Source organism: Oryzias latipes, chromosome 4 (assembly GCF_053564925.1).
Source record: "Oryzias latipes strain Hd-rR chromosome 4, Olatipes_Hd-rR_3.1".
In the NCBI taxonomy this organism is placed as follows: Eukaryota; Metazoa; Chordata; class Actinopteri; order Beloniformes; family Adrianichthyidae; genus Oryzias; species Oryzias latipes.
The window spans coordinates 2,412,833-2,433,573 of NC_136240.1; the positions used below are offsets into that span (position 1 = coordinate 2,412,833).

The 20,741-nt window shown below is 41.8% G+C and overlaps 1 protein-coding gene across 1 annotated transcript in view; it reads left to right on the top strand.

The window, feature by feature from the left end:
- Window positions 1-20,741, top strand: part of scfd2 (sec1 family domain containing 2) — a 124,505-nt gene that overhangs the window by 2,524 nt on the left and 101,240 nt on the right. Inside the window, exons 2-4 of the mRNA XM_004067569.5 lie at window positions 10-178; window positions 5,306-5,433; window positions 17,819-17,994. Coding sequence (XP_004067617.1) covers window positions 10-178; window positions 5,306-5,433; window positions 17,819-17,994 — 473 coding nt within the window. The remainder of the gene's footprint in view (window positions 1-9; window positions 179-5,305; window positions 5,434-17,818; window positions 17,995-20,741) is intronic.

Genomic DNA, 20,741 nt, shown 5'->3' on the forward strand with positions numbered 1-20,741 from the left:
TCATTACAGGTGCTGTTGGTCACCATGGTGAAAATCTGGTGGAAAAGATTTTGACAGCTTTGAAACCGCTGCCTGGACACGTGACTGACGTGCAGGTGGATGTGTCAGAGCTCACAAGTCTGCAGCAGACCCCCCACACCCACAACCCTCTGGCTCCGGGCTGTCTGGCACAGACTCAGTATGTCATCCTGAACTCCTTTGGGCTTTGTTTCTTTATTGCTCTGGAAACCTTTAGTCATAGTTGCTGTCAGTGTTTCACTGTTGCCACCATTGACTGGACTGAGTGACACCCCCCCCCCCCCCCCCCCGTCTTTCCAAACAGGAATGGGTTTGTGTCACATCGAACATTCCAAAAGCTTGATTGACAGTTGTGTAGTTGTGTAGCCTGCGTTCGAGTGGTAAAGACCCACCCTGATGAAAATTTTGTTTTTGGTATTTTTAACATGTGCTTGTAGCCTTTTTCTGACGATGGAGGACATCAAAACATTTAGCTCAGAAATGCATTTCTGAGGATTTCTTTATTCAAATGTTCGTGAATCAGGAGCAGACAAAAATTGCTGTTAGAAAAAGCTTGTAATTATTACGTTCAAACGGCAATCAATGGGTCTCAAGCTTCCTGCTCTGCTCCATTCTGATCATCCACCGTGAGACCAACAGATCCATGAACGTCTGTGTTTTCCTGGTCTGAGCTGGAATCTGGATCAGAACCGGACAGATGGACAGATCTGATATTGCTGCCATTTTTGTTGCACTGCTAACATTAGGTTGGGGGTGTGAGGGGATGTAAGCTAGCAGGAGAAAGTGTAAAAAAAAAGGGATGATGGGAAGTAGGGGCAGGCTTACTCGGCACCAACAGTCTCACCCACAACTCTGAGCAGAATTTCTGATTAATTCCCACCGTTCTGGAGAAACTATGTCGTAGTAAATGACGAAGGCTTTTTTTAAATTTTGGCTATAAATTGCATCATCATAAAAAAAACAGCGGGGACACTTTTAAAATAAATCAAAATATGATCAGAGCCAGAATGGTTATTCTGACCAATAGAATGACCGAGTAACAGCTGTTTTGTTCTCTATACAAGTCTAGAGGATTTTGGCTGTTTGGTGTCAGCGGGGACTTCCTGTTTGGAACGCCTGGAGGGGAGGAGTCACTCAGTCCAGTTCTCAGATACAGTTGATGGATACACCTGTAGGGTCATTTCAGAGTTTCTTTAGTTTACTGAAATGCAAATAAATACACCTCAGCTGTATTTTAAGAAACCATCAACACAAAATGATTTATGAAAAACCTGAATGACCTGCCTTCGTCTCACCAACTTTCTACTTACATGTTGCTTAAGTTTTCAGTACGACCTATCGCCCACAGTATGCCCGTAGCAAACATGTGCTTGAACAGTTTCTCTCTGCGGGCTCACCGGGTTGTCTACGATCTTGAAATCTTGTGCGGTGAATTGAATTGAATCCATTATTATTATTAAGGCTGCAATGTTGAACACGCTTTTAGCATATGGCATTCACACTGGACAAGCAGGGAGGGGCTTCTTCTTCTTTTTCTACTGTTTACTAGCGCATGTCCACCACCTACAATTGGAAGAAGTTGAGTGCAAAATGTTGAATTTGCGCACATCTGGTGAATTTGTCTCCTGGCTTTTTCTTTTACAGCTCTATTCCGATATATGAAAGACTTGATGTCTTAGAATTCCAGCTGGGCCTAAGGTGCAATTATTAATTACTCCTCCATCATCAATTTTCAAACGGTTGGCTTTTCTGTAACTTGAAAAGGACCCCATGTATTTGTCACTACCGAATCAATATCCTGGATCGGTCAGAGTTCGACCTGGTTTAACTTTCAACACGTGTTCCATGGGTTTTGTATGTAGAACCTGAATATGGTCGTAGAAACTTATGAAGATATGCCTGAACGTGAGAGTTTTGAATGCAGAACCCCAAAACGCGCATTTATGTTCAATTACATAGACTGTTCATTGGTCGCTTGAATGTGGGATGCTGAGAACAGAAACAAAGATGAAGCTTTATATTTGGTAGGTATACAGTGAGGTTTCCCTCAATGTCATTTTTCTTTTATTTATTTTCTTCTTGGAAACCCCCTCCCCAACTAATTTGTCTCTAATGGCCTGGCCTGTATTGTGTTTGTGCATCGTCCTGTTGAGTGTGACCCATGAAAACCTCTCACTAAGCAGCTAGACTGCATGCCATGAAGTCTTCCTGAAAAGTGCATAGGTGATTTAAATTTATCAGTCTGTGTCGATAAAATAGAAATTTGAGTGTTTTTAATTTTTTTTAGTGTTTCAAAAACTTGATTCCTTTTTTTATTCTCCTCTCAGATCTTTATCTTTTAGTTGGAAGGTGGTTTTTGAAGTCGGTTGAGACATTTTCTGAGGGATAAAAATGGTAAACAGCGTATACTAAAGCGCTTTCTACCTTCCTCAAAGACCCAAAATGCTTTACAGTCACAGACCCATTCACCCATGCACACACACACACATTCACACACACACTCACACACACATACACATTCACACACACACACATTCACACACACACTCACACACTGGTGGCGGCTCCGCTGCCAAACACTGGCACCAACCTTCCACCAGAGGCAAGGTGGGGTTCAGTGTCTTGCCCAAGGACGATTCCACTGGTGGGTGGGCAAGGCAGGAATCGAACCTGCAATATTCTGAGCAGGGGTCGACCGCCCTACTGCTGCACCACAGCCGCCTGTGATGATGCAAATGAATAAAAAGGTTTATTTTCACTTGCAGTTCTGCTGTTACTGTTATTCATATCATTCATTTTCTAATCCGTTTGGTCCCTTTCGGGGTCACATGGTTGCTGGAGCCTATCCCGGCCACTTGCGGGCGAAGGCAGAGGACACCCTGGACAGGTGGCCAGTCTGTCACAGGAGCACAACCACACACCCATGCACACTCACATGCACAGCTGTGAACAATTTAGAGTGACCAATGAACCTATGAAGCATGTTTTTGGCCGGTGGGAGGAAGCCGCAGTTATTCATATTAGTTTAGAAAACAGCTGTTCTTTGGTGTCTTTGTATTCGGGTTAAACTGACCCTCAGTACTTGCTTGAATACCCAGTTGTGACTCGAGGCTGACTCAGTATTTCTTTAGAATTTAGCGTGAACCTTTACTCTAACGTAGAAGGGAATCATGTTGAATTCGTAGTGAAACAGGAACGAAGTTTTGTTTGACTAAAGGAGGCACAGAATGAGGAGTACAGTGGAGGAATCTGGATGGAGGAAAACTGCAGCGTTTTCTTCTTCTGCGTCACGCTCTGCCAGGAAAACTGCCCCCTTTCTACCCCCACTCATGATGCACACATCATGGAAAGCTCTTTGATGACTGCTCATTTGTTGAAACTGTAAACACGTTGTCCTGTACAGCCATGACATTTGATTCCTAACTGCCTTTTAACGGTATGACGCTCATTACACACCGGTGGAGTATGTCTACACTCAAACATGCTCAGTTTCTCCCGGCTGAGAGGACAAGAGTGCCCTCTTCAGTCTGAGCCTCCCCCCTGCCGACGGCCAAGCACACGCTTCCCGGATTCCTACACCGCCCACCCAGGCCCCTCTGTAGTAGAGCTGTTACTCAACAGGGCTTGTGGCTGGCTCTGGAGCCTGTCTAACACCCCACCAATGTAAACGCAGCGCATGTCCCCACCTTCTTTTTGACCAAATGGCCCAGGGAATGCATCATGGGAGTGGGCTGCAGTGTTGTTCTGGGGGGCTCGGGGGGCAAGCATCCAAATGAGAAGCATGTTTCTTCTACAGTCCTCTGAGCCCCTTGTGAGTGCACAGACCCACACTCACAAACGTACTGATGTGTGTGAGTGTGGGTCTGCAGTCACAAACATCAGTACATTTGTGAGTGTGGGTCTGCAGTCACAAACACTGCTGCTGCTGTTGCTCATGTTTGCTTCACTATTTCAGCTGCTATCCCAACCATCACAAGTATGCAGGAATTTGTCACTTTTACCCATTTAGGCTGTTTTACGCCATCAACATTGAGTTTGGGAAATACATTTGTAAAAAAGAACCCTTTTCTTTACAAATCCCCCACTGTCACAGCTGCAGCAGACAGCCTGCCTGAGCAAAGCTTTTAAGTCATTTCCTCATGTTTTCATATGATTCATGGATAGTTTTTTTTATTGTTTTTGTATAAGGTGTATGTGTGTTATTATGATTACTATTTTTACTATTTATCTTATGTAAGCACTTTGAGGTGTTCTATTGCAGGAAAAGTGCTGCATGAATACATAAAAGTTGAAGTGAAGGAACTCATTGAGGTTGAAAGGTAACATGAGAAAGCCAGGTTTTTAAAAGGACTCATGCATTTTTTAGAGGTTTTGTATTGTTGCTGTCCATTTTTTAAGCTTTTCATTTGTGCATAGATATCTTTGGTAGCTTTCTGTTGTCCTGACCCGTGTTTGAAGGTCTTTGCATTTAGTTGGAGTTGAAGATGGCGGGTGTCCTAGTGCGAGGCGAGCTTCACTCCTCCCTATTTAGCTCCAGCCCGAGGTCTGGAAGCCATTACATCTGATATTAAACACATGGCAGCAGTTAGAAAGGAGAAAGGCGAGAGAAGGAAAAAAATGTCGGAAAAAACGAGAAAGAAAAGAAAAACACTCAATTTCTCAACAAACCCCCCCCCCCCTTCGTTCTCTCCATTGGCGGTTTTCTTTCTTTCTGCCTTTCTTTTTTTCTTTTAGAAAGTGAACATTCACCTGCTTGGAAGACAAAGATTGGAGCCAGAGAGGAAGTGTTTGACCGTAGTACAGCCATAAAAGTGTGAGCACACCCATCAGAGCTGTGTCTGGACCTTGACGTTAGGAGATTTCCCTTTCAAGCAGTGATTTGAGCCTCACTGGAGTCTCTCATTTGAATTTGTATTCTTTGTTATGGATCTGCCCTAAACCTCTGTGTTTCAAAGCGTATAGAGGATAAAGAGTGGAGTGTGGCGTGGGATCCTCCATTGTGAGGACAGCGCTGATCACTCCTCAGGAATGTTGGCATCTTTGGTGGACTGAGAGCATTCCTGATGTTCCCTCTGCTTATTCCCAAGTTTTCCTGTGGAGGGACCAACAGGATCTTCCAGTGCGACAAGCATTCAACCTTGTTTATGTTGTCTTTCTAATGGTTCCCCTTGAGGGTTGTGCAGAGGAGCAGAAACAGATGCACGGCCTGCTCGTGCAGAAATCTCAGCACCAATCTGCTGCAGTTTGTAGTGGATTCACTAAAGTCAGTGATTGCTCTGCCCATCAGAGAGCCTGCAGCACGGCTGCTGTGGGAGGCCATGCTGACCGGCAAACAGAAAGAGGCAGTGATGGAGGTCCGCCGGCACCTGGTGGAGGCAGCCAGCAAGGAGAAGCTGCCAATCAAGATGAGCATGGGTAAGGACCAGAGGACACATGACGCAAATAAACTGCTGCTATAAAAACGATTCAAGCTTTCAGAAAGGAAGAAAAGCTTTGGTCCTTACAAACAAAGAATAAACCTGCAAATGAGGTTTTAAAAAACTATTTTTTCTAATCATTATTGTGAGGAAAAGCATCTGCAGAATCATTTTTAGTATCTACCCGGACAAAATGCAGATTTTTTGAGGTGTTCTAGTTTCCTGGATCTAGAGATTGAAATGACTCTTTCCTATTTGTTATATTTGTTGTATTTTTTATAGTTTTATTTCAAACACAAAATGAAAATAGCATAGCTAAAAAATAGACAAGTAAAACAAAACAATGTGCTTGAAAAGGAGTGGTCAAAAGAAAAATCTGGTATGATCCCACCCCCTCTTTACAGAACCTTGTGTTGTACATATTTATGTTTACAGTTTTTTTTCCCCCCTTAAAACGTTCAAATTCCCTTCTGTACTGCCCTGATGCAGTACTGACATTTGCTTATGTCTTTCATTTATTTAACTTGTTTACATTCAAACTGACGTTTAAAGATCTACTCCAATTATCTACTGATCTATTTTCAAAGTGTTCCCAGTGTCATGTGCGGGGGGAGGCTCGAGAGCCGGTTGGACCCAGTAGCAGAGGCGGAGGCAGATGGTTCAGGGACAAGGGAGTTTAATGCAAAACGACAAACAAAAGGCGCTGCAGAGCAGGATTACAAAACAAAAACAAAAACTTACTTGGCGTGGCGTGGCATGAAACATGGAGACAAGACAAGAAGACGTGAACAACATGAGCAGAAGGTAATGGACCAGCACAGGAGGAAGGCAGAGACAAGACTTATATACAAGCAGGGCAGACAAGACACAGGTGAACACGATTAGGGCAGATGGGGACCAAAGGAAGTAAAGGAAAAGTAACAAGACAAGACAGGAAACCTTTCAAAATAAAACAGGAAACAGAACCAAACAAGACAGAACAAGAATTAAAATGAAAAAACACGACACAACAAACTCAAACCATGACACCCAGAAGTCTTTTATTGATAATGATGCTGTTTTGAGATAAAATCCAAAACCAGGAAATAGTTTCTGCAGAGCAGCAGGAGTTCATTAGAAATGCACCTCTGTGTTGTGTGCAGGACTGTTGGTGCAGAATAAGCCCCCCCACTCCCCCCAAATCAATCACCTACAATTGAGAACCATCCCTTTTCCGCTAGCTTACAGCCCCTAACACCCCCAACCTAACATTAGTAGTACAATAAAAGTGGCAGCAATATCAGATCTGTCCATCCGTCCAGTTCTGATCCAGATTCCAGCTCAGACCAGGAAAACAATGACGGTCATGGATCTGTTGGTCTGACAGTGGATGATCAGAACGGAGCGGGGAGTTTGTGATCGTAGCTTCTAGGTCACACCTACAATGCTTTCCAAACGGCATTTTTTTCATCTGCTTCTGATTCACAACAATATTAACAAAGAAATATTGCTAAAAGAACATTTTAAAATCACCACAAAAAACCTTTTCATTGGAGTGGGCCTCTAAGTAACTAGTTATCAGTCACATTTAATATACAGTGGTGGACAAAATAGTTGGTACCCCTCAGTTACAGAAAGAAAGTCCACAATGCTCACTGAAATGACTTGAAACGTTCAAAAGTAACAATAAATTAAAATTTATTGAAAATAAAATAATCAAAATCAGCTTTACTTTTGAGTTGTTGATTAACAGAATTATTTAAAAAAACAAACTAATGAAATAGGGCTGGACAAAAATGATGACACCCATAACTTCATATTTTGTTGCACAACCTTTTGAGGCAATCACTGCAATGAAACTGTTTCTGTATTTGTCTTTGAGCCTTCTGCACCTGTCCACAGGTATTCTGGCCCATGAGCAAACTGCTCCAGTTGTCTCAGGGTTGACGGCTGTCTTCTCCAAATGGCATGTTTCAGCTCCTTCACTGATGTTCAATGGGATTCAGATCTGGGCTCATAGAAGGCCACTTCAGAATAGTCCAACGCTTTTCTCTCAGCCATTCTTGGGGGTTTTTGGCTGTGTGTTTTGGATCTTTGTCCTGTTGGAAGACCCATGACCTGCGACTGAGACCAAGCTTTCTGACACTAGGCAGCACATTTCTACCCAGAATGCCTTGATAATCTGGAGATTTCATTTGACCATCACAACTTCAAGACACCCTGTCCCAGATGCAGCAGAGCAGCCCCAAAACAGAACGGAGCCTCCTCCATGTTTCACAGTAGGGACAGTGTTCTTTTGGTTGGATGCTTCATTTTTGAGTCTACCAACATAGAGCTGATGTGCCTTACCAAAAAGCTCCAGTTTTGTCTCATCTGTCCAAAGGACATTTTCCCAGAAGCTTTGTGGCTTGTCAACATGCATTTTTGCAAATTCCAGTCTGGCTTTTTTAGGATTTCCTTTCAACAGTGGTGTCCTCCTTGGTCGTCTCCCATGAAGTCCACTCTGGCTCAAACAACCACAAATGGTGCCATCTGAGAATGATGTACCTTGATCTAGCGACGTGACTATTTGTCTCCCTTTAAATAGGCAGACTGACTGATTATGGGTTTGAAAACAGCTGTGATGTCAATTAAAGGACATACCTGAATTCATCATGACCCCCTGGGTAATTAGTTCTCAGTCTTTTATGGAGGTACCATCATTTTTGTCCAGCCCTATTTCATTAGTTTTTATTTTATTTATTTATTTATTTTTTAATTTTTTTAACGTGTCCTGTCCAACAGGCAGATGAGAACTGAGGGCCTCTTGTGTCAGACATATTTTACTTTAACAAGAGGGGTTATTAATCTTCAGATAAACCAAAGGTATGTCTGAATAAACCCCTTTTGTAATTGAAGCCAAACTTTATTCATTTCAATCATGTTTGAAAATCTTTGGTGTTGGACCGGACGGAAAAGGAAAGAAGGGAAGAAGAGAGAGGGATGTTAGAGAGAGAGAGGGGGGGGGGGGGGGTAAGAGGGTGATAATAGGAGGGGAGGGGATAAGACCATGAAGCAGCATAGAGCAGCAAGTTTACTGGTTATCATTACGGTAAGGTTCAAATGTAGTACAAAAAGGGCGGGGCCTGTCCACACACACACTCAAATGTTATCAACACACCTGCTAGCTGCAAAAATGTCCACATGTCAACATGTACTCAAAAAAGATAGTGTTCACACACGCATACTTACTTACTACTTAGTTTGTTTTTTAATAATTGTGTTAATCAACGACTCAGAAGTAATGGCTGATTTTGATTTTTTTAATTTTCAATACATTTTAATTTATTGTTACTATTGAACATTTCAAGTCATTTCAGTGAGCATTGTGGACTTTCTTTAACTGAGGGGTACCAACTATTTTGTCCACCACTGTAAATCAACAGAAATCTCATAACTCATCAAAATAATCTATTCAAAGTCTTAATGTTTCCATTAGGCAAATTCATCATCACAAATCCAATGGAAACACGGCTACCGTCACTCAATCGGTGCTCTGATCAGCAAATCAGATGCATGACATCCATGCCAGAAAAGTGATTGTTTCATTACAACATTTATACTTAAAAAAGTGTTTATCATTTTATGTTTTCGGAAGTTCTGGTGATATTTTGTCTTATAGTTTATATCTAAAATAATAAAAAGCAAAGCTCTCGTTAGTTTTCTCATGTTGTGTTAAAATAGCCTCTTGATTTGATTCATTTCAAGCAATTAAAACAATTGAATACTACAATAAAAATTACTAAACACAGATAAATCAAACCCATTTCAGATATAAAGTTGCATCGCATGCCATCTCATTTTATTGACTGTTCTGCTGTTAACACCATGCAGACACGTATTTGCTGATTCAGGTGATTGGTGGGGTCACTTCATTTAAGAATGAAGGATATCATAGTTTTGAATTGCTAATTTTCAGATGTTTGTCCTCCTGTCCAGACGTTCCTTGGAGCCTTCCTTAAAGAAGGGAAGAGTTAACACCACATTTACAGGTTTTGAGGCTTCTCTTCATTTGTCAGATTGAAATACTTTTCCTTTTAGACACAGCAACAGGTTGTGGTTTCCAGCACTGAAGGTTTCCATTTACAGTTTTTTCTATTTGTCCATTTTGAGTCTAAAAACAATCAAATAATAATGAAAAACAATGCAAATCTTTAGCCAGTAAACCCACCTAAAGAAATCTTGGTTAAAATGGAGATGATGGTGTTTGCCTCATAAATAGAAATGAAGTAATTCTAAGCTTTTAAGTGGTAATGTCTTTTCTTAAACTAAATGTATCCTGCCTTTTTGGGCAGAAAAAAAGCCCAAAAAGGCTTACATTTGGGATTTTCTTTCTTTCTTCAGATTCTGTATCTGCAGTCCACCCCCTAATAATCACAGAACACCATCATTTATTCAGAAAACAAACATGTCCATCAGATTTCTCTGCTTGAGGAGGAGCGTGTGCTTGAGTTTTAGAGCAGGATCACAGCACCCCCTGTTGAGGACCAGCCTCCCTGCGTTGGCGTGCGTTTGCCCTCAGAGGAAATCTAAACCACATGTTAGCTGGATCACACACACACACACACACATGCGTGCTCGCACACACAATGCATATGGAAACTTTTGTTGTTCGCTAATGAAGCAGAGGTGAGTTGAAGTGAGGGATAAAAATAAGTGAAGGCAAAAATAATACATACATGCACAGCTGGCTCATGTGTCGGTTCACCTTCGTGCTATCCTCATGCTTCCAGAGCCACTGGCTGTAATAGGCTCCCACAACACACACACACTCAGCCCAATGCCTAATGGGCAGGGTAACATCTGCAGAAAAGGGTTCAAAAGGGAGGGGAGGTGTGGTCCCTTTGCTCCTATAATCTGCGGGATAAGTAAGGTCTTCTCGTAACAAGCAGGTCGTTTTTGGTGCAGGTCACCTACACAAATGCACACACCCAACCTGTCAGGTTTAAATGCTCTTTTCTAACAATAGTAGTTCCTCTGAAGCAGAATGCCTGCTTCTTTCAAACCCTTGTTGTTGAAGCAGAGGCTTTGTAAAGGTGTGGAACTGGAGCTCTGTCTGTGTCTGACAAACTGTCCACTGATCTGATGTCTCTGCTACAGGGAATAAGTAGGGGCAGTTGGTACACTGCAGAACCCCTCACACAGTGAAGCTTTATACCCCCACTGGCAAAGGACCAGCCCCCACACTTTCCCAATCCTGCACACCAGCAGAGTTCCCACTTTATTGTGCTGTGCTCTAAAGAGCCCAAACTCAACACGATTTAGTATCGAAACTCGACTGCTCTCAGTCCTCTGCATCCTTAAGCAAGTGCTGTTTTCTTGCTTTTTAACTCTGTTTGCTTCATTCTGTGGAGCAGCTTAAACAGTCAGCACTGCAGTGCCACACCCTCACTGACCAAAACCCAACACACAAACTGGATAAGATCATCCGGAGAAGATCTGAGCCTCATTCAACTCCAGTAGCTGATTGTTACAGTACATTCATCTTTAAAAATCAAATTTAGGTGGGGGAAAAAGTGTTTTCCACATGTGTTTCTTTCTGTTTCCCCTAACCATCAACCCCTAACAAGAGAAAACAAAAAAGAAATTCAAAAAAATGGCTCCAAATAAAGCCATAATAATATTTCACATCTGTTTGTGAGATTGTACTAAAGCCATAATATTAACTTTTACAAGTTCATTTAGAAATTTCTGTTTCTTATGCTCAAAGTGCATGAGAGTGTGAAGGTGACACTCCCTTAAACCCCATCTTTTTTTTTTATTTGCTTAAAAATTCACATTTCTTTTCAACATTCTATAGGTTTCTGATTTTTATTTTAAGAACAACGCTTGGGTAAAATTAAAGGGAAGACATAAAAAGGAATATGGTGCAGCTCCAGCAATTTTTCTAAATCAAAATGATAAAACACTTTTTTCAAAAAGCTTTCCCATAATGAGCTGCATGCATTACATGTGTTACAGAGGGACTGCCATGAATCGGTTCAATCTAGAATTCTTAAATAGTCAACATTCGTTTTTTGCTTTAATCAGCACTGTGTATCCACACAAACGCCTGCATTTGCTACAATTTACTAAAGCCATAAATGCTTAATGGTGTATACCTGTGCAGCGCTTTTCTACCTTCCTGGAAGGCCTAAAGCGCTTTACAGTCAGTAGCCCATTCACACCATTCACACACACATTCACACACTGATGGCGGCTCAGCATCCGAACACTGGTGCCAACCTTCCATCTGAGGCAAGGTGCGGTTCAGTGTCTTGCCCAAGGACACTTCGACACAAGGCGGGAATCAAACCTACAATATTCGGATCAGTGGTCAACCACCCTACCACTGCACTACGGCCGCCCTTAGTCATAACCTCTGGATATGGATATGGGCTTTCTGCGGGTGAAAAATAAGCAAACCTGTACCGGGCACGAAGGTGGGCTGCACCAAACAAGAAGGTCGTTGACCACTTGGTGAGCGCGTAGAGAGAAAATGTTCAGTCAAATTTAGGGCTGCACGATATGAGGAAAACTCGCGATATGCGATATTGGTAATTAATATTGCGATAACGATATAAATTGCGGTATATAAACAAATAGTAAAAAAACCAAAAACATCATTTCCATTTCACTGCAACAGTTTAAAAATTATACTCCAAATGACCCTTGTCGACGTAGGAGGCAAACATCAAACATAAAAGGGCTCATCTGATTGATCAAAAACGTAAACGGGTCCTTCTGATTGGTTAAATGCTTAAAGGGCTTTATTTCATTTGTTCAATATTTCAAGCTGCCATGAGTTTGTTTTAGCACATTTGAGGTAATCATTTATTGCGATTTTTGCCGTCTTTTGCGGTATGCATATTGTACAGCTTGATTTCGCGATAACCATAAATTTGCGGTATATTGTGCAGGCCTAGTCAAATTTGTTCTAGGTGCATGCTGTGTGCAATAGGTTGTAGTGAACACTTACACAACACGTAAAAGTAAGGGTGAAGTAGGTGAGACACAGGCCTGCCGTACGGATTTTTTCTTTTTTCTACCTCCCCAAACCCTGCGTATGGAGCCTGTTAGTGCTGTTCCTGTGACAAGTATGCACTCTTTGCATGCAGATTGACTGTTTGAAATGAGGAAAATTGACAGGCTGTAGTTTGTGTGAACATTCGACAGGCACACAGGCCTAAGTATCACGTGAACACCCCACACTAGCACCATTTGCGCGGTCAGTAAGAAGCCAGTGTGTGCACCTCACTGATCACTAGCGTTTGGTGTAAGGACACTATACGACAGCATCATCTGTCGGTCATAAGTGCATGCAACTTACAAATACTTATTTCATGGCTTACCAAGCGCTTGTCAATGGTACGTTCTATTTTCATGACATCTCTAAAGGTGGCCATATGAGGCTCAAGAGAGCTGCAAGACACACCTGCACTCGCCTGAAGATGCTGCCACTCCTCTCTACAAGCCTCCAACCCAAAAACCCACAGCATCCGTTCAGGCCAACCCCCGCACGGATACTTTTGACTAAGGCAGGGGTCGGCAACCCAAGGCTCAGGAGCTGCATGCAGCTCTTTAGCGCTGCCCTAGTGGCTCCCTGGAGCATTTTCAAAAATGTTTGAGAATGTAAAAAGATGGGGGAGAGAAATATATTTTTTGTTTTAATATGGTTTCTGTAGGAAGAAAAACAAGACACGGACATTCTTAACGTTTCCAATGCTGTAAGAATGCGTAGAAGGAATATCGTAACGCCAAGCAGGGACGTCACTAGCAGCGGGAAATACGGGAGCAAAGCTGTCAAAAAGTTGAGCTGTCAATCAACTGGCTGCGCTGGAGAACTGTCTGTGTCCAAAACACCGCACGACTCCGAACAGTCTCAGAGAGGAGGAAGCTTTTAGCTAACCGCTAAACAGCTGGCTGATGGAAATGATCCACCGTCAGTGAATATTCTGATCTCCTGCTACACAGTACAGTCCAATGGCTGTCCAGGGGTGACGTTTTGCGTCGCTTTGTCATCTGTTTAGAACACGTGAAAACATTCCTGAAAAGCAAAGACCTGAACTACCCGCAACTGGAAGATACTGAGTGGCTGGAAAAGCTGCACTTTTTGCTGGATATGACTGTGACAAACACCTAAACGAGCTGAATGAAAGTCTGCAGGCGCCGCAAATGCTTGAAGCTGTTCTGTCATTCGAGTGCAGCTGACTGTCATGGGGAACGTCATCACGCACGTTCCATTTTATTGTTTTGTGTTCGAATCCTCAAAATAAAAATGACATCAAAAATCATATTTCTTTGTAACAATTCATTGATGTTGTAATGAATTTGAACTTCCACAACAGAGCAGTCACGTGACGCGTCGTTCTCCGCAGAATGCACTGCAGGGCAAATAAACATTTAATCGTTTATAATGCTCATTATGTATTTGTAGCAACTTAGTCATTTTGATAGTTGGCTAATACAACTAATATAGATACATATTGCATGTGTTGCCTTCATTATAAGGCTTAAATAGGGCTTTTAATATTTTGCGGCTCCAGACATATTTGTTTTTTTTCATCAAATTTGGCTCCTTCAACATTTTGGGTTGCCGACCCCTGGACTAAGGCTTTGGAGAAATCAGCTTGGATTCAGGATCCATCATATTGATTACTTATCAGGATCATTTAACAACAAAGTGTTTGCAGACACATTGGTGTTACCATTGCAGACCTCAGAAGTACAACTTATATTTTATTTATCTGGCGTTTTGGTCCAACAGTAAGATGATGATGAAGACGATCTACAGGCTCTTTTAAAAACGGATAAGAAGCCGTTCTGAGTTATGTGGCCGTGTTGCTGCCCTCCTGCAGCTTGTACTCAAATGTGCAATAAAGTTTAGAGAGGGGCCCCAATGTGCATCCACAAATAAGGTTTTTGGGATGTAGTCCAAAGGGAGGACGCCTTCGACTGCATAAATATGTCTCTGAACCTTCCCGTGTCCCTCGTCCTGGTAAAATGACTTACGAGGCTGTCCAGCTGCTGACAGCTGCCACCACTCAGCTCTGCTCTGACCTCAGACATCACATAGCCTTAGAGTAACCCTGTGCACCTAGAACGTGACTCATCTTTTACGTCATCTTTTTGCCCTGGTTGCATTTTGGGAGACTTTGAATGGGGGGAATGTTTCAATTGCTGCTTGTGCGCATCAGGCTGAAAAGATAGCAGCTCAAGCTGTTTCCAGCCTGAGTATCAGATTCACTTTGTTTTAAAGCTGCTCCAGCAACTACAAAAAAAACAAAAAACACCCAGACATCCCTAAAATAGTCTCACGGTTTAGGTTTCTCCACCATCTCTTGGTTAAAAGCAGTGAAAATAGCAGAACTGTAAATAACTGAGACCTTGGGACATGTGGCGACTGAGAGTGCACATGCACATGTCATGATTTTCATGTTTTTTGTCATTTGACCACAACTTTTATTTAGCTGAGCATTTCTGCATGTGGTCTTTCTGAAACTATAAAGCTTTCAAAAAGCAGGACTAAAGTTTAACAGCATTCATGAGAATAAACGCTCTTTGCATAAAGGCTCAGTCAATAAATAAATAATAAATATAAATATAATACATATTATTTAGGAAGAAATGCGCTTTACATTTTGAAAAAAAAAAAATCTCTAGGCCATTGCCGTGTCATACTGCTGCTACGTATAGTCTGTGGATTTTGGTCTTTAGTGATACATGCATGATTCAGTGTTCCTCCTCTGTATAATCAGCTATGAACCATGCCTGATTATTGCTCTGTTTCTATGCAATGTATTAGTAATTCTTGCGGCAATTGCGTAATTTTAACTTGAGACGTGCACAGGAAACGCAATATAAAAGTTATACATCTGTGCAACATGCGTCAAAAGTCCGTTAGACATACATGGACACACGTGGAACGGTCGTTGAAAGCCACAAATTTGCATATGCATCTGAAAATTAAATTACGCATGAACTGCAAAATTTTGAACTGACCAAAAAGTAGGTCCTGTCACATCGATGAATGACTAACACAGGAAACACTTAAGCATTACGTGCATCATGCACGTATCACAAAAGACAACATTTTATATGTGGAAAATGCACAGATTGTATGTAGCGGCTTTGTGACACAGCGTTGAATTAGAACCGGTGCGGATCAGGGGAAACCGACTGTTTCATTGAAACAATGCATGCCAAGGGTCCGCGGCGGGCACTGACCATGGTGCTGACCCAATGTGAGTGCTCTGAATGTCAAAATAAAGACATTTAATGAAGCACGGGTTTATGCGTGGTTTAGTCGTACTTCTTCCCTGAACCTCACTTTTTTCCACCTATATTCATGTATGACCATGGACAATGGACAAAGTGTATGTAGCAACAGTGTGACACGACCTCTATATTGTACATGATGAGTAGAGACTTCACTCAAAACAGCTAAATTTTTGATTTTAAAGTGAATAACATTTTAGTTTTGTTGTCCAGGTTTGCTTTCCTCTAACTACAAAGCTGAGTACTTTTGGCTCCATCAGTTCTGTGGTGAATTTCTACTCATTCCTCTCTTTGAATGCGTTTCCTGGTTCCGTTCTTAAATAGTGTTGGCATATTAAAGTTATTGAACTCAAGTGGAGATGCCAGGAGTTTTAGGCTTACAGATGTTTGCAAAGAGTTTTTGAGTATGTCTGGATTTAGGTGCATTCCTCAGAAAAGAATGAGTCAAAATCATTTTTTTCTTTACTGGAACAGTTGGGACTGCCGTGGACTTCCCCACTTTTTGAAAGTCTTGATTATTAGCCCACATTTCAGGCCGAAAGCAGACCATCCTCCAAATTAAAGAACACATAATTTAAGTTCCAGATTGTTTCTTGTTCATTATTATCTTTTGCATGTTTTCCTTGTGGTCATGTGTTTGGCTCCACTAAAGAAAACACTGGCCGTTTGCTCTGACAAGAAATACTCCCACATCTGTTGCTAGTTCAGAACATCAACATGAAGAAGTGGGCCGTATGGGGGAGATCATATGGGCCCCCAGACGCAGCCGCATGCTTGTTCCCCTGGGTCACTTGTCGTACACCTCTCCCCTCAATCTTTACCTTCCTAGCTCAGATTTTCCTTCTTCTCTATGCAAATCTAGTCTGACTATAAATAATCCACATAAACTCTAAATTACACTTTGTATTCACACGCAAAAAGAGATCACCTGTAACCCATCACTTTTCACCTCACCTGCATGTAGACGTGCTAATGCTGAGTGAGAACTGTGATTGGGGAATGTCTCCCATCACAATCCAGTTTTATGGAGGTTTTTTTGTGATTTCAGACATTCTGGTCAGATTTAGTTTCTGTCTTTCCAAGCACAGAGAAGATGGTTATTAAAGGGGTGGTACACTTTTAAATAGAATGACCATTTTGGCTTTTCCATAATAGAGAGTGTGTGTCTGTGTGTGTGTGTGGGGGGGGGGGGGGGGGGGGGTGCACGTGTGCAGGTCAGCCCTGTGGACAGGCTTGTAGAGCACAGACATTAAAGTTAACCAGGACAATATAGTACGGCAATGGCTGCATACTATAGGCTCATAATTGCTGTTTTAGTGCTACATTTTCAACATTTCCCTAAAGTGCAGGCTAATTATTATTTCATCTACCTTATAACTCATTCCTGTTGGTATGCATTTAATTCTAATTGAATTCCAAAGTCTACACTGATGGAAATGTTTCATTTAGAGACACATATCATGGCTGTGGATTTAAGGGTTTAAGACATACGTGTTGTAATGATGTGGATGAAGGTTCTCATTCATCCAGATGAAGTTGAGTCATGGCAGCTGGACTTGATGTCTCTGCTGTATTGATCTTCTATTTGAAAAATTTTGTTTTGCAACAACACAATATTCAGAGAATAAACCAGAAATAAAGAAGAATATAGATGAGTAAGGTATATACATTATTCTGAAGATTGATATAAATCAAAAAGCAATTCATTTTTGTTACACAATGTGTGATGATATAATGCAATGCAATACTTTTTTTTTTTTTACTTGTCCTGTCCAACAGCTAAGCAGACAGATGAGAGCTGAAAGCCTTTTGTATTGGACATATTTTACTTTTACAACAGGGGTTATGAATCTTATGATACACCAGATGTATATTTAAATAAACCCCTTTTGTAATTTCAGCTAAACTTTCTTCATGTTAATTATATTTGTACATATTTTTTGTTGGACCGGACGGAAAATACTTTCTGTTGATGTCAATTAGGTTTTTGTTACATTGACGATCAATAATGAATTCTGCAATACTGTTATAATATCTGTTAATGATAAACAAAAAAGATTTCATTTTGTAACTCGACATGACCATGACTGTGTTCTCCCTCCTTGCAGGCCGTGTGACCCCTGAGCAGCTGTGTTCCTACATAAAGCTGTTCCGGAGTAGTTGGGAGTCCCTGCAGGGCCACAGCGGGGTGCTGCAGCTTGGCCTGGCCACAGCCCAAACTCTCCGACACCCCAGTCTTTCTCGTTGGGACGCCTGCTTGGCCTTTGAGAGGCTGCTCTTGCAGGTGTGCACTCAACTTACACCAATGTATCATCATAGACCTTCCATGAAAACAGGGATGTTTTGTCTGCTTAGGACGGGATGAGCAGAGTCTTAACTCTTTTACCGTACAAGTTTAGATAGAACTGAATGTTGTTTTTTCATTTGGCAGCCAAATAACTCAAAGCACATGTTAGAATATGACAGAAAAAGAAAGCAGCATTTCACAGTGGTAATTAGTCTTTGTGAATCCTGCTCTATCAAATAATATTTTATCAATTGGGCTGAACAGATTTGAGGATGCTTTTCCAGTAGGTGGTGTTAACCTCACACATTCCTCATGACTGCGAACAAAGTGGTAAGAACAGTCAGATCCAGTAGGCAGGACAGTTTTCCATCATATAGACGAGTTTTTGGGTCCAAACAGGGGCTGTCCGAAGGAAGACGAAGAGTCAAATGTCCATGTGTGTTTGACTTGTAAAAGGTCGATGCCGTGTCTCACAAAGGAGGGGTTGGGGGGGGGGGCAAAGGGGATGCAGTAGTAAAGGTAAATCAAAAGCTCTCGTCAACAAGTGCTCACCTCTTATTTCACCTCCTCAGCAGCCATCAGCACAGAAGTGGGCCAACCAACACCAAAGGCATTTCCTCCTCTTCCTGCATTTAGCTTTTTACTGAGGCCCTATATATACCCGATCCAGTCAGACAAGCAGCAGAAAACAGAACATTTAGGAACTTATTAGACTAATTGGTGGAAAGGTAAAACCACGCCGAAGGCCAAATCAGGGTTTAAAAATAACATCTTAAATTTGGGCTGAGCTAGGGCTGCACCTTTAATACATAAGAAAAGAGCCTTTATAAAGTGTTGACCTCAGAACTCCTCGCTGATCCCAGTGGTTCTCTCACTGGATAATTCAAATCAACTTTTTCGCAGGTTTGAGTTTCCTCCTCAGAAGTTGTGAGGCTCCATCCTCAGGTGGGTCGGGCCGTCATGAGTCCCAGACTACAATGTCTAATCCTCTGTCAGCATATACAATCACAACTTTAAAAATGCATTTTTTCACACTCTAGGAGTCAGGCTTCAAACATTATTTGAGTTAGTGTTTGCTTTTGATGTGTTTTATTGAGCTCTCTGCCCCCATTTTGTAAGTTCACTTCCTCGTTCTCTTTACTCCACCATGGTTGAAGAAAAGGGAAAGTCCATACAGTGGAGTGGAATGGCTCTCAGGCCTGGGGTGGCTGTGGAGATGCCTGAATGTGTGTACGGTCTGCTGTAGGAATGACCAGCTGGAGCAGGACGCTCCATTGGGCTGCGGGGGGCTCTGAGCGGGTGTGGGTACCGGATGTTCTCGGGCTGCCGGATGTTCTCGGGGTCCTTCGGGGTCCTTCGACCAATAATGACGTCACACTATTTGATTGGCTGTAAGTTGCCACAACCAATGAGTTAACGTCGCTAAGTTTAAAAAAAAAACTTTATTGACAATTGCGGTATCATACATTAAATAACGAACAATAACAATGTAATCAATATTACCTCGAAGATCAGTCACCATTGCCAAACATAACATATTAACACAGAAAATAAAGAATAGAGGGGAAAAAAACAATGAACATAACACACAAATAAATAAAAACATAAGTAAAATAAATAAAGGAACATAGAACCAATCTAAATAGTCTAATACTAGTTAAGTTAGGGGTACTCGTGAAGTTTGTATTTCTGAACAAAACTAAGCAATTTCAAGCCATTCTTCTTTTTCATATAATGAAGTGATTGCAAGTAAAAACAGAGCTCTTTATGAAATGTTATAAAAAGTGGTTTGGTCTTCAAGAATTTATTTTTGTGCATATAAAACTTTCCTTGCAATATCAGGATATTAAGAACTGTATTTTCTGGTATATTATATGATACCACACCGAATAGAACATTTTTTGAGTGTAAATGAACTGGCATTGCAATTTTGGAAGAATACCAGAAGCAGAACCCTTCCCAGAATGTTTTTATAACTCCACAGTTAAAGAATAAATGATCCACTGTGTCAATGTCATTCAAACAAAAACTGCAGTCATTCTCTTCAAACCCAAAACAAATCCTCAAAAATTCCTTAGATGGGTCCGACGTCGCTAAGTAGTAAAATCGCTAAACGTAAAATCGCTGGATGAGTAGTTTGTCCAACTGGTGTTACCGTAGGGTGACGTCATCATTGGTCGAAGGACCCCCGAAGGACCCCGAGAACATTCGGCGGCCCGAGTCGATCCGGTACCCACACGGGCAGTAGCTGCTCTTTGGACAGCTTAGTTCAGGGCCTCATGCATGTCTATCCCTGAAGAATATAAAATCCTGTCTAAGAACTAGCTCTTGACCAAAACCACATTTACACAGCTGTACTTTGGTCGAGAGGTAATGCTAGCTTTTTTCTAAACTGATAAAGAGCTATTGGGAAATGAAGGCAGCATTTACAGCTGTGAAAGACAAAACATCTGCAAGGCTCCTGTAGATTAAGGAGAGAAGAGCAGACATGTTGCTCTGTGAGCAGGATGCAGAAGTCTTTCATGCTGCCTCTGGATTCAGGACACCTTTAAAGGCGGAGCTCACGTTTGTGCCAGACAGACAGAAATCTTCATGTTTGGCACTCTGTTCATGCCCCCCTCACCTGCGGTGCCTGGGGCTGCAGAAGTCTGGCGTGTAACTGGTTTTCAGTCTGAATGGGTCAGATTGAGGCAGCTTGGTTGAGCTCCAGCCCACCATTAAAGCATGTGTGTGCTTGACGCCGT